General features: G+C 39.8%; 1 protein-coding gene across 3 annotated transcripts in view; it reads right to left on the bottom strand.

Annotated features, from left to right (window-relative positions):
* The window catches only part of NUP153 (nucleoporin 153), a 49,593-nt gene that overhangs the window by 12,379 nt on the left and 22,945 nt on the right, over positions 1-14,269 (bottom strand). For 2 of the 3 annotated variants that reach the window (XM_068160806.1, XM_068160808.1), the window contains exons 6-15: positions 12,654-12,770; positions 12,479-12,523; positions 12,330-12,383; positions 8,497-8,643; positions 7,611-7,663; positions 4,596-4,728; positions 2,742-2,879; positions 1,485-1,577; positions 1,152-1,242; positions 738-863 (exon numbers count right to left, since the gene is read on the bottom strand). In XM_068160806.1, coding sequence (XP_068016907.1) covers positions 738-863; positions 1,152-1,242; positions 1,485-1,577; positions 2,742-2,879; positions 4,596-4,728; positions 7,611-7,663; positions 8,497-8,643; positions 12,330-12,383; positions 12,479-12,523; positions 12,654-12,770 — 997 coding nt within the window. The remainder of the gene's footprint in view (positions 1-737; positions 864-1,151; positions 1,243-1,484; positions 1,578-2,741; positions 2,880-4,595; positions 4,729-7,610; positions 7,664-8,496; positions 8,644-12,329; positions 12,384-12,478; positions 12,524-12,653; positions 12,771-14,269) is intronic. The other variant, XM_068160809.1, reaches the window with a different exon arrangement.

Genomic DNA, 14,269 nt, shown 5'->3' with positions numbered 1-14,269 from the left:
TAGCTGCAGTTGGAGCACCAATGCACATGGTATTTCCCCACATATACTGAGTATTAGTTGAGTAATAGTAATGAAGACAAGAGAATAATTGTCATCTACAATCTTTGCTCAAAGTGTACTTGGGTGCCTGGCAACTCCTTATTTAAAGGTGCCAATTTTAACAGGAAAGAACCACCAATAATGTGGAAATACTGGAGAAAACGCTACAGCAGCACATCTTAAATAGCAGCACACACTACTTGTAAAGCTAAAATGAAGAATTTGGTGAATTTATATTATTGTTTTGAGGTTTGTTTGATAGGGGTTTTGTTCTACAGTTTGGGGTCTTTACTATTCTGAATTCCCAGACACGGTGAAAGCCGAAGGCGAATGCTTGCAAAACATTTAACAACATTTATTTTCCAATTCCACACATTTTACTTATTTAAAATGAAACTCTGATTACTTGACTGCTTCTCTTAAAACTTAATTTGTAATTAATCCTAACACAGAAAGGGGAAGCAATGTGTCAGGTTTGAAGTTTTCCTTTCAGCAATGAAAGCCACTTCGAAGGGGATATTAACCCTAACTGATGCAGTGTTCAACGTAATGCTCTCCTGTGTATTTATAGCTACTACCACATCAACTGCAACAAGTGCCTTTGCTGCTGTGGTTGTGATGGGGTTTTAAGAATCAATGGAGTTATATGCTGGCCCATTTTTTGCAATATCATCTTAAAAAAGACTTCATGATCTCACCAGGGCTTTTTAGGATGTCTAACACACTTCCTTCCTTCAACACCTTCGCAGGCTTGGTGGAGCCATCATATTCCTCTTTTTTCTTCTTATTGCTGGTGCTGTTTACAGGGGTAGTATCTTTAACACCTAAAGAAAAAAAAAACACCTTTCAGCAAGAAATCTACTTTAAAATACACTCACATTTGCTAGACACAAGAATTTCTAAGTTCCATGCTTCTTATATAAGAATCTTCAAAATTCTGACTTGTTCACAACAGTTGATAATTACGCTTTGGTTAAAGGCAGATCTGTCACTGAAAACACACTTTGCCTGGCATTGCTAATATGCTCAGAAAAGACAGATTTACTATTTTATATATTAAAAGAAAAAAGGAAATCAGCACTCCAGATCTGAAATGCTGAAATTTCTGTTACCTTGAGTAAGTAAGGACGTCACAGATGTATCGCCGGCTCCAGAAAGCTCTGCTGATTTTACAACAGGAACACTAAATGTAAACCCAATCTGCTATGAGAAAGAGAAAAAGATTGTTCAGTCTTGGAAACTAAAGAAATTTGAATTAAGTTTCACACACTAATAATAATCAAAAATCCAATCTTCAAGCTTTTAGTATCCACACTGGATGACAATCTGTAGGCCAGAAACCTATATATTTGTTTTCCTTATTATTTGGGATAATTCTGCTTTCATATTCTCCAGTATTCTACTAAAGCCATGAAAAAAGGTTGAGCTTTTATTTTTTTACTTACAGACAATGGAGGTAGCACTTCTGCCTCAGTAGATTTCACAATTGGAGATGAAAATCTGAACACAGGACTGCCAACATTACTTGCTGGTTGTATCTGTGGTTTGAAAAGAATGAAGGTTTACATCTAGAAGAAAAACACCCTAGCAAAATAATAGCAGCTACTTGAATTTACTATCTAACACATGTTCTCTCTTACAAGGAGAGAACTGGAGAAGACAGAGATGGAATCTTCTCAGTGTTCAGCAATATTTAAAGGGTGGGAACAAGAGGATGGGGCCAGATTCTTTTCAGTGGTGCCCAGTGACAGGACAAGGGACAAGAACAGGCACAAACTAGAACATGGGAAGTGCCACCTAAGCATAACCAAAAAACTTTCCTGTGAGGGTGACAGAGCACTGAACAGGCTGTTCAGAGAGATTGGGGGAGCTTCCTTCTCTGCAAAGATTCCAAACCTGCCTGGACACGATCCCATTGGGCAACCTGCTCTGGGTGACCTTGCGTTAGCAGGGCAGTTGGACTAGATGATATCCAGAGATCCCTTCCAGCCCCCACCACTCTGCGATTCTGCAGTGAAGTTGGAAAACTTGGTATTTATTTCTAATCCACAGATAAGAGTTACCATAAAAGAAACTGAAATATGCAATTGAGCATGTAGTATAGTATCACCAAACCCAAATCCCATAAACATGAGAAAATATCTGAGATGCTACTCTAAATATATTTAAGTATATGGAAAAGCAGACCAGGCATCTTAAGAACCTTAAACTAAGTCAGCTCAATTGTAGTCAGAGCTTCAGCAAATATCTCAACAGGTTAAAGTAGATATCTGCTGCAAAACACACAGAAATATTTCAAGTACTCTGGAACAGATGAAAGTTCTTTGTACTGAAATAATATTCCAATTATTGCACCCTAGGCTTCTATTCTGCACTGGACTTCTATGAGCATTAATACTACTTCTCATTTAATAACTTGGCATAAAATCCTAAGATCTCCATAGCACTTGAAGCAGTTATACAATCATGTAAACTAAACATTTACAAGGTAAAAGAGGGACAGAGACCAAATCAGATACTTTATACCTTTTTTTTTCTTTCAATGCCCACACTTCCAGCTTGGAATACAACCCTGCCTTATTCAGTAGGATATAAACTCACATTGGCTATTTTCATGAGCACCATGGAAGAGGTTAACACGCAACAAAGCAGCTGTATATTCATCCTAAAAAAACTCTTCAGGATGCACAACAAAGACTTACCTTATTCATGGCTGCTTTTGAAGCAGCGCTTGGTGGCGATGAGACAGTGTTACTGGCAAGAAAACTGAAGTTGAAGGAAGGCAGCGTTGCAGTACTGATGGGCAGAGGAACTTGTGGTAGCACTGGTTCCTCCACTTCCTAGGAGCAAAATTTAATTGTGGCAAATTTTAGTTTCACCTCTTGTATAAAGAAGTTGCAAATCTTAGTTCTTCTCTTTTATAAGACATACTACCTTCCTACCCTGTCTCACCCTTAATTTATTAACAAAATGAGAGGTATCTATAGATTAAGACAAAGAGAGCTATAGATGAAGACAAAAGGAATCCTAACCTCCCACCTCAGTCTGCCAGGGCATTTTAACTCATTGCAGGCCTGTTTCCATGTGGTACTACATTCATCCGTCCCATAAGAATACTGAAAAGTTAGCTCAACATTGTTACCTGTGCAAAACACAGAGGGGCACAGATCAGGTTTACTGCATTTTCTGTGCTTTAGTTATTACAGGGTGATGAGGCACTGGAACATATAAGCTCAGAGAAGTTGTGGATAGATGAGGCTTTGAGGAAGCTGATGGAAGGTGTCTCTGCCCGTGGCAGATACCTTCAAGGCCACTTCCAGCTTAAATCATTACAGAATTACATAAAAGATCTAGGGGAAAAAAAACATCACCCTTTCTAATTATCTCCTCAGCTCCTCAATTCAGAGTACACCCTGAAGACAAGTGAGAAAGTGTTCATTTTGCAGAATTAGATAGGACAGCTGCCAAAGTTTCTACAGGCACTCCTGCAGTGAATTGGAAAATTATAATCTTTAAAGTACGTGGGTTCCCTGGGCTACCAAATGCCAGAGCACAAAATGCCAGAGAAGAAAGCCTGAGTATGAGCACAGAAGATCACAGAATGGCAAGTCTAGCCTGGATTATGTATCAGGATGCATACTTGAAAATCAAAATCAAGTGTATCTTAAAAACTTTTGGTATTATCTTCACCTTTTAAACTATTTGGTTATCAAGATTAGATTAATTTGGTTTAAACAGGAATAGCCAGACCAAGCAATTTGTACAGTAGTATCAAGACCTACCCAGATAGAAGCTGCTCCTACAGAAACATAATGCAGCCTACCAGCTTACATCTTTCACAGTTTTGATCCACTGAGTCTGTTGGACTCCAATATCCAGATCATTTGTATTATAGAAACATTATCTAATGTTTCTTCATTTTCTATCAGCCAGAAGACTCATTTAGTTTTGGGTTTTTTTTTTACATTTAGGATCCAGTAGTAGGCATCTTACCTAACACCCAATCAGAAAAAAATTACCTTTGGGATAGTCATGACCAGTTTCATTAAATGGATTTTTCCCATTAAAACAAGAAAAAAACACTCTCATAATGAGTTTGACAAAGTGGCAAAAGCTTTTTATGATCATTACCAGATATGCCGAACACTATCCTGCTTCAGACTCTTGGCTTGTATCTTTCTACATGACTTAGATATGAAATACCAAATGAAATCAACTTTGTTTACTTGGCACTTCTTTAAAACAACATTCCCTTACAAAAACTCTACAAACCTTCACCAACATTTGTTCATTCAATTGCTAATGAGAAACTTTATTGCATGAAGCATCTCCAAGATAGCATGAGTAAAGATTTCAAAAACATAAAACCAAAGCTGAGGCACTTAAACAGACAAATACACTGAAGCCTGCCCTGAAACCCACAGCACCCCCTTCCCCCCCCCCCCCCAAAACTAAAGTGGCTTTATTACAATTTACTAAGAGGCAATAAAATAGACATTCTTAGCTTGTTACTTCAGTGATCTCAGTGAAAGCAGCTAACTTCGGGAGTCCCTTACCTGTTGTTCTTGCTCAGGTTTTGATGTGTAGTGTACTCCTCTTTCCCTTCTCATCTTGCCACCACCACTTGCTACTGCTCCTGAAGACAGACCATTGGATGCAGGAGTACTGACCTTGGGGTAGGTCAAATTGCTGTCACAGAACAATAAAACATAGGTTGAGGAAGGGGGAAAAAAAAAAGACAGAAAAGGCAAAATAATACTATTTAAAAAATCAACTTATCAACTAATTGTTTCAAGCTGTTATAGCCACTATCAGTCCTAGAGCTGACACTAACTTGAATCAAAACAATCTGTTCCACAAGTTAGTAAATGCTGGTCAATATCTGATGTTCTACACAGCAAAAGCTGCATTAATAATAGCAGTGATGAGATGGATACATAACAGTCATAATATCCATAAAGGAACGGTGACTAAGCCAGAAGACTTGAAATAGAAGAACTGATTTAGATTGTTATTTTCTAATGTTTCCTTTCAATAGTCCAGACAGTGGAAAATGTGACTGTCAGGTCTCTGATTCTGTGATGAGTGAGTATCTTTGAAGGGCTATAAAAAATAACTAAAAATATATGGAGGTAGGGAGAGTGTGTGTATGTGCAAGAAAATGCTGCCAGCAGCTCTTAGGGAAGAAAAAGGCTTAAACTTGTGTGGCAAGATAATACAGCAAAAGCTTCAGAAGCATCTCTGGCTTTCCTCGGGCCATCAGCAGAAGCAGCAGAGGTGTTTGGGTGTGCCAACATTCCAGAAATCTTTTCAGACATGAATACAGATCCCTTTTGTAAGGCATACAAAGGCATTTCTCTGTTCATTACCAAAGCCTAGATCCAAACCAGAAAGATTTCCTAATACAAGTAGGAAGGGGAAAGAAAAACAAAAGAAACCCCTCAGAAAAAAAAACATAAACCCCCCACCCCCAAAGCCCACAACATAGCCTAAAAGAGAAGTGAACTAGGGAATAACAAGAAGAAAAAGCATTGTAGCATCAAAATGAAGTACCACTGGAAAAAAATTACCATATCAAAGCTTATCCTGCAGCCAAGCAGTCAGTCATTACAGAAGTACATTTGAAGATACCAGGTCAAGTTACCAGAAGACTGAGAATTGGTCTAAACTTGTCAGATACTTGCAAACAGTCTGCTTAGCATTGTAACCACTGAGAGGAAGCCAGATCCTTAAAGCCATATGCTCAAACTTTTCACTAATCCAAACTGACAATCAATTCAAATTCTGAAAATAAACTTATGTCAAAATAGAGCTTTATTCATACAATTACAGCCCGTCTGTAATAGCCCATATTCCTCTTTTCTGTTAACACCTGTCAGCTTCTAAGGGGCAAAGACTGTTTTCTATCTTCAGATGAGTCAGTCCAATCCACAATTCTGCTTATGATTTAAAAATTAAATAGCAGCCTTCAGCAGGCTGAACAGAGAGGTTCCAAAGTACTGCAAGTTAGCTGCATGAAGGACTCTAGCCAGCTGCCCCTTAAGCAGTGTTCTGCTCCTGCTCCAGACACCCAACAGAGACTGGCTTTATTAAAAAAAAAAAAAAAAATTAAAAATGAAAATGCTGTCAACTATACTGACAAAAGTAGAACACAGCAGTAAAACCTGCAAATCAAATAAAAAGCACTATCAGTTTCCTGGATCTTCCTTCTGTATGAAAAAGAAGAAAGGAGTTCGACCAAGGAAAATTTACAACCATTTGAAAACCCATTATTAAAACCTAACATCTGTCTGCACTTACACCAAAAACCTTAGAGGCTATCTCTTACACCCCTGAAAAGGTGGCTGCTGTGAAGTCAAACTCTTAGATGGTTTTTTTTGTGCAAGCCAAAGAATGTCCAGGGCAACATCAGAATTGCTTGGAAGATGAACACAAACAAAATACAATTCCCTGATACTGTTCTTTGAAAGGTATTCTTTGAACATAGAATGTCTTAACTCAAACATTACCCAAAAGACTAGCTGTCCAGAAGGGCTGTCTTCAGTATTATCTCGTGGTGAAGTGATCCTAAATTAACCCAAGCAAGCAGTGCAAGACAGCCTCCTTAAGAGCCCCTATCACAAGAGGGATACAGAGGTGCTGGAACATGTCCAGAGAAGGGCCACAAGGATGATCAGAGGGCTGGAGCACCTCTCCTATGAGGACAGACTGAAGGAGTTGGGGCTGTTCAGTCTGGAGAAGAGAAGGCTCCAAGGTGACCTAATTGTGGCCTTCCAGTATCTGAAGGGGGCCTACAGGAAGGCTGGGGAAGGACTTCTCAGGATCTCAGGTAGTGATAGGACTAGGGGGAATGGAATGAAGCTGGAGGTGGGGAGATTCAGGCTGGAGGTGAGGAGGAAGTTCTTCACCATGAGAGTAGTGAAGCCCTGGAATGGGTTCTCCAGGGAGGTGGTTGAGGCCCCGTCCCTGGAGGTGTTTAAGCCCAGGCTGGATGAGGCTCTGGCCAGCCTGATCTAGTGTGGGGTGTCCCTGCCCATGGCAGGGGGGTTGGAACTAGATGATCCTTGTGGTCCCTTCCAACCCTGACTGATACTATGATAAATATTAACTCTCTTGGAATTTAGTGTTTTAGAGACGAGCTGGCATTCGGCCTCAGACAACTCTAAAGGGGTCCCGGTTTTCTTGCAAACTCAGAGCAAAGGAGTAACTTCACTGTGAAAGGAACATTAAAAACTGTCTTCCTCTGGGTTTTTGCTTTAAAAAAAAAAAGAAAAAAAAATCCTGAACTCTAGGCTATGTCAACTTACACAGATTAAGAAAAAATAATTCCTTTAGAACAAAGCTTCCAGACTCCAAACAATTAAATAATTAGTCAAAACTAATAGCTGCCCCCCACTGAACATCAGGGTGCACAGATGGATCAGTTCTTGCATAACAGATTTTTCCTCCCTGTATTTTCCATTCCCTTTACTGAGAACTGTTCTTGCCCTTCCAAAAGAATGCAGGCAGACTGCACAGACAAAGGAGAGAGCGCCTTCTTCAAGTGTTTTAAATGAACAGAATTGCCATACCTTTCAGATGTTTTCACTTGCTGTTCTGCAGGAAAACTCTTCTCTATCATGCCCTGCAAGTTAAGTTTGAATGCAAGATTTATCTCAATGCATTTATAAACTACATAGAAAGAGAAGACAAACAATCATACATGTTCTGTGTTTGTTCCTTTTTAATTTATACCACTGAAGTATGAGGTATGCTTCTTCTACATAAGCTTGTTCCCTAACAGGAGGAGATTTGACAGGGTGCTTGGTTGCATGGGTTAGTTGATTAGTTGGTGTTGGATGATAGGTTGGATACGATGATCTTGAAGGTCTCTTCCAACCTGGTCTGGTCTGGTCTGGTCTATTCTATTCTATTCTAAGTAGGGCTATTCACTTTGACCTCTAACCAAAAAGCCCATAGCTTTAACACCTGGATTACATTCAGATTGGACTGCAACCATGAATGTTTTTGTAATGAAAAAGATGTCAGCCTTGTTTTAAGGAATGTTTCTCAGGGGCTCCATCTGCACTCAAGCAATTGCCACGAAATCGCACTTGGAGCCCACTGCTCACCTGAAAGTTTATACACAACATCAGCACGTTCCATCAGTGGCAGCAGTACACAAAAAGGAAAATAATGTTTCTGTACTTTAACAGTCTCTCAGAGAACATCCCTACCCAAGAGCACATCATGACATTCTGAAACTAACCACCAGCCCCTTACTGTTTAAAAAAGACACGATGAAATCCCTAAAACCTCAAAGCACCTATTTCACAATGACTCCCACTGTCTTAATGCTTATCTCAAACATAGTATTAGTATACTCTGCTAAGAAAGAGCACCTTAGTAGAGTAACTGATTAGAGGCATGCCAAGCTTATAAAAAAAGCAGGTAGATAAGGACCAGAAAATTACTTACTTTGTGCTTCATATCTACTCTCTGGTGACTTTTGCTGGAATCAGTCGCTGGAGTCAGAGATGGTTTAAAATACTGGGCCCTACTCACTGCCAGAGTGATTGCCTTTGGTGTCACGAGTTTCTGGACAGGTGGATGCTGTGATTCCATCTTTGAAAGAGAAGCAGCAAACAAATCATCTTTGCCTCTGTCAGAACTACCACAGCAAAAGAACTATAAACTTCCCATCAGTCTGAGCACCCAGTGACGAAAGCACTTAGCTTGCAGAGGGAAATTATCAGAAAACCAGATATGAATTCCAAAAGGCTACAGAAGTAGTCAAAGTCTGACTGAATCCTGTTTCAAAATTTGGCAGATGATTTTGTAGACAAAATAACTCCTGTTACTATCAAATGCTCCCATCTTTTTGCCCTCCTCTGCCTACAGCGTGATATTTTTTTACTGGCTTAATCCATTCATTTAACATTCCAGGCATTGAGCAGCTAATTACACAGAATTTGGGGATTTCCTACATTTTCTTCCTTTGAAGTTGCTTTCAAAGAAAAAAAAAAAAAAGGCAGAAAAGGAAAAAAGGCTGTAAAATAATTTCAAAATCATTTCATCCATTAAATATGTTCCAACATTTTAGATTTCCATTAGATGCACTTAAAGTCACTGGTCTGACTTTCCTTGTTAAAGCAACTTCACAGCCATGAGTTCACTTTTAATAGGAAGAATTGTACAGTCTGCAGAACAGATTTCACTGAATTGTGACAGAAAGACCCCAAAGGCTACAAAATTTACCAAAGGCTCTGCCTGCAGACTTAGGATGTGTGCTATTATTTAAAGTAGTTTTAACAGCAAATTGTGTTTACAATGCCGCTTGAACTTCACAGCATCTCCCACCGCTTGGTAATAAAACTCACATTGTACTATCTGTAACATGAATAGAAGCGCTTCTTTCTAAAGAAAGTGACACTTGCTTTGAAACCTAGAGTAAAAAGTGGTTTCATTAAGTTCATAAACCCACTATGAGTCCACTGCTAGTTTTAAATGCAAATAGAATCAAATCAGGATAGAATAGTTGAGTTGGAAGGGACCTACAACAATCATCTAGTCCAACTGCCTGAACAAGTCAGAGCTGACAAAAAGTTAAAGCATGTTGTTAAAGGCACTGTTCAAATGCCTCTTAAACACCAACAGGCTTGGGGCACCAACCATCTCTAGGAAGCCTGTCCCTGGGTTTGACCACCCTCTTGGTAAAGAAAAGCTTCCCAACATTGAGACAGACCCTAACACAGCTTTGTTACTGGATCCCAGGGAGAACTGCTCAGCATCTCCCTCTGCACTTCCCCTCCTCAGAAAACTGCGGAGAGCAATGAGGTCACCCCTCAGTCTCTTCTTCAAACCAGTGTCCTCAGATGCTCCTCACAGGATTTCCAGTCCTCTCACCAGCTTTATTGCTCGCTTCTGGATGCATTCAAAGACTTTCATATTCTCCTTTAATTGTGGGGCCTGGAACTGCATGTGGTAATCAAGGTGAGGCCACACCAGCACTGAATACAGTGGGATAATCACCTCTCTTGACTGGCTGGTTCTGCCATGTATGATGCACCCCAGGATGTGGGTTTTCCTCTTGACTGCTGGGGCACACACTGCTGCCTCATTAAGCCTGCTGTCCACCAGCACCTCCAGATCCCTTTCTGCAGGGCTGCTCTCCATCTGATTTTCTTCCACTTTACACTTGTGCCTGATGTACTCCATTCCCAGGTGCAGAATCATAGAATGGCTTGGGACTCCAGAGCTGGACACAGTACTCCAGGTGGGGTTTCACCACAGCAGAGCAGAGGCAGAATCCCCTCCCTCAACCAGCTGGCCACATTGATTTGGATACATCCCAATCTATGGTTGGTCTCTGGGCTTCCAGCACACATTACTGGCTCATATTCAGCTTTTCATCCACCAGTAGCCCCAAGCCCTTCTCTGCATGTCTCCTCTCAATTCCTTTATCCCTCAGCCTGTGCCAATATGAGGGGTTGCCCTGACCTTGCATTTAGCCTTGTTGAACTTCATGATGTTCACATGGGCCCACATCGTAAGCTTGTCCAGGTCCTTTCTGGATGGCATCTCGTCTCTCAGGTGTGTCAACCACACCACTCAGCTCGGTGTTATCAGCAAACTTGCTGAGGGTGCACTTAACTTCACTATGCCATTGATGGAGAAGCATTTGTTCTTGCTCAATTTCATGCAATCATTGATTGCCCAATGCCACCAATCAATCTAGATTCCTGTGCAAGGCCTCTTGTCCCTTTGAGAGAGCCAACAGCACCTCCCAGTTTGGTATCATCAGCAAACTTGGTAATGGTACATTCAACTCGTGCATCCAGATCATTGATAATAAACACTGAACAGAACCAGCCCTAGAACCGAGCCTTCACCCACTAGGCTGAGTGACATCACTGTAGGAGGATATCAAATTAGCTAGAAATGTAGAATGAAAAAAACCTAAGTCACCTAGTTAGATGTTTAATACTCCAAGAGCTATTCTGTCTGGTGCAGATCCTCAAGACAAGAAAAATACCACCAAAAAATATCTGCAAAAGTTTTGCCTAAAGTGCTCAATTGTTCTGTCACCATATGTCTGCTTTTGGAGGAAAACTCAGCCCTCTCCTTGGCACACACAGCCCTCTCCTCCCCTTCTCATCAAGGGCTGCCCTTACCCTGCCAAACTTCATGAATTCTAGTATTATGATCAGACAATCTCTCTACTTTTACCCAGTGACAGCTGTGTGGAACATTCACTTTCTGACTGACGTCAAGCTCTACGCTGCAAATAGAGTAGATCTTTCTTAATGCCTCATCACAGGTGTAGTTCCACAATCTGACAGAGAATCCGTACCAGCTTTGTCTTCAATTGTCTTGTCTTCAATATTTATGGTAAATAAATACATAAATTGTACACTCTACTTTTTGATATTCTTGTAATTTAGCATTTGCTGAAAGATAGTAAAAGCAATGCAAGATGTTTGAGAAATCTGAAGTGACTGTAAAAGTAATTACATTTCTAATGACAGGATTACCATAGAAACTTCTTGAGACATTCTGTCCATTTTCTCATTAAAAAAGCAGATTAAATGTTTGCACAGAAGAAAACTCACACTTGTGGTCCTTTGGCTCCTAAGGTAGCCATTTCTGGGTTTCACAATTAATAAACTTCATACCCAGAAGTAAAGTGATTAAAAATCATTGCTAGTTTTAATTTTTTTTTAATAAAAACAAAGGAAATAATAATTTTCCACAGCACTACCACAGTTCAGTGCAACATCCAAACAGGAAGTTAGAAGCATAAGGTTACAGAAGTGACAACATTTAATAATTGCCCTTCTCCTTGCTTTGAGCAGTAACAAAAACGGTAAGCATTTCCTTTTTCTGCTCAAAATGAGTAAGGAAATCTGCACAAGTGATCTGTATGATCACTCAGTCAGGATTTTTCTATTCCTAATAATTTCTGCAAGAGAAAGCTTTTCTAAAAGGAAATAGTAACGTGGAACTCAACCCCAAGTTGCAGGACTAGATAAAATGACTTCATGTGTTCTAGAGAAGTTGTTCTTGATTAACATATTAAGACATCACCACATAAAGATAATTCTTGAGTAATCTTCACAGTCCTCCATCTACTGTGGGTGGAGAAGACATTTTTAGCAATTTCCACACAGCCAAGACAGCTGTAATCCCCATAGTGCTAATATTGACTCAAATTCAGGAGTATTCTGTCACTGAGGTCTGTAACATTTCTTCCAATAGCTCTAGTGAATAGGAAGTTATGTATCTTAGCTTATGAGGTGACTGTTTCTTACCTGTTTCTGTTTGGACTGGAAGCTAGTAGCATTCAGCACACTCCTGTCCACAGGCTGCGGGGAAAAAGTCCACATGTTAGTGGATGATTTCCTTCCTAAGAGAGTTTCATCCAACAAAAATGGGGTAGGGGGGACTGCAATAAACTTACAGAAGACAGTGGGCTAGACACAGAAGATGGAATCCTTTTAGCATCCTGTTGAAAAACAAACAGCGCAACAAATTAAACCGAACACTGCATGAGGAAGATCTTCACCCTACACTGGCACATTCACTGTGTTTTTCAAGTACATTAAATGAAACAAATTAAAAGAAGAGCCATTTACCGCCAAAGGACTTGACATCTTCTCCAGCGACTGCAAGATGCGCCGCGCTGTGGAACTTGTCACACCATAGGACTGCACACTTGCTTGTTTAGCTTTCATTTGTCTTCTTACTGGTGGCTGAAAAATCAGTGTGGCAAATGTTACAATGCCTGATTTTAAACTAAACATACATGTAGTTTATGCCCTATGGCTACATATGATGGTACAACCAATACTCTGGTGATGACAGAGTAAAAATGCACTCAATTAGGCGTTCAAGCCATGAAGAAAATATACTCCACTGACTTAAAAGTTTAAGTGGGACCCAAAAGGAGGAATATTTAAATGTAAAAGACCATAAAAGGGAAGATGTTAGGCATATAGGGTCTCTGAAGCAGTAATCAGGAAAACAGAACTGAAGCACAGGCTTGTGCTGCAGAAAGTGCTTTCAGTAATAAACCAGCTCTCACTTTCAGAATGCTGCAAGCATCTTAAACCCACCCCAAACCCAACCTACATAACCATCATCAGGAATTTCTAGTTTTACTTCTCCTGCTTCCTCCCTTCCCCCAAGATGACAGTTGACTGCAGATCTTTTAACTCTGTTTAAAAAGATAAAGAGCTGATGTGAGTTGTAACTGATGAAACATCTTACACTGAAAAAGTAAACTGTTGCATTTGCACCACATGACAGAATATAACAACAAAAAAATCCCCAACAACTTCTCTCAGCCTAACTTGAAAATCATGTTAAACCCCCCAGGTAACCACATCATGCTTACCACAAAGACAGGAAATAGATCATACAGCATGTAAAAAGCACAAGCAATACTCACTGTAACCCAGAGCACACAGCAACAAGCAAGCTTCTCTCTCCTTTAAAAGCCTAGCAGCTTGGTTCCTCTTTTCAGCATAATCAGTATTTATTTTGTAAAAAATAAAAACAGATGACTAAAGAGGCCTTCTAACTTGATTTTTTTAGTGTTCTGAAGTTCAATTTAACAGCAAGTCAGAACAAACCACCCGTTTTCAGGATTTCCCCTAAGTCAGGTCCCCTTGTCCTGTGGTAGAAACAGACTAGGCCAGAGTAACTCTGACAAACTCTTGTTTCCATTTCCTTAAAGTTCATTTTGACTTTTGATTTTATTATTTTTTGAGGTTATGTTGATTTAAACACATTCCAAATGAACCAGATTTTAGTGACTTCCTTTTAGCTTCAACTTTAGCTATTTGTAGCTTCCTAAAGATCACACTAACTCCAGATCTCTTTAATACAGACAAGTCTTACACAATGAAAAAGTCCCCTAACACTCTTTTCTCCAGCACTCTTAACATTCAGAGTACTTCAAACAGATCAATTTCACACATGGTATGAAAAACAAGTAGTCAGCACTTTCAATTTGCTGGTTAGTTTGAGAACACAACGAACTCTTAAAAGCAAGATAGCTCTTTTCAAGAGCTAACTGGATGCTATTAAAATAGAAAGCATTTTATTGCTTATCTTGAGAGTGTGTTTAGAAATGCTTGCCTCCCTTTAACAGAAGAGCAAAGGATCAGCAAAACTGCCTTTTAGATACTACTAAAGAGTGCAGCTTCATGCAGTTTAACAGTCAGAGGCAGACAATGGCAAAAAAATG

This window comes from Melanerpes formicivorus, unplaced genomic scaffold (assembly GCF_026170545.1).
Source record: "Melanerpes formicivorus ecotype bairdi unplaced genomic scaffold, bMelFor1.0.p_v2 SCAF_53, whole genome shotgun sequence".
Taxonomy (NCBI): Eukaryota; Metazoa; Chordata; class Aves; order Piciformes; family Picidae; genus Melanerpes; species Melanerpes formicivorus.
The sequence above is the reverse complement of the archived record's forward strand: the minus strand, read 5'-3'. Positions and strand labels throughout refer to the sequence as shown.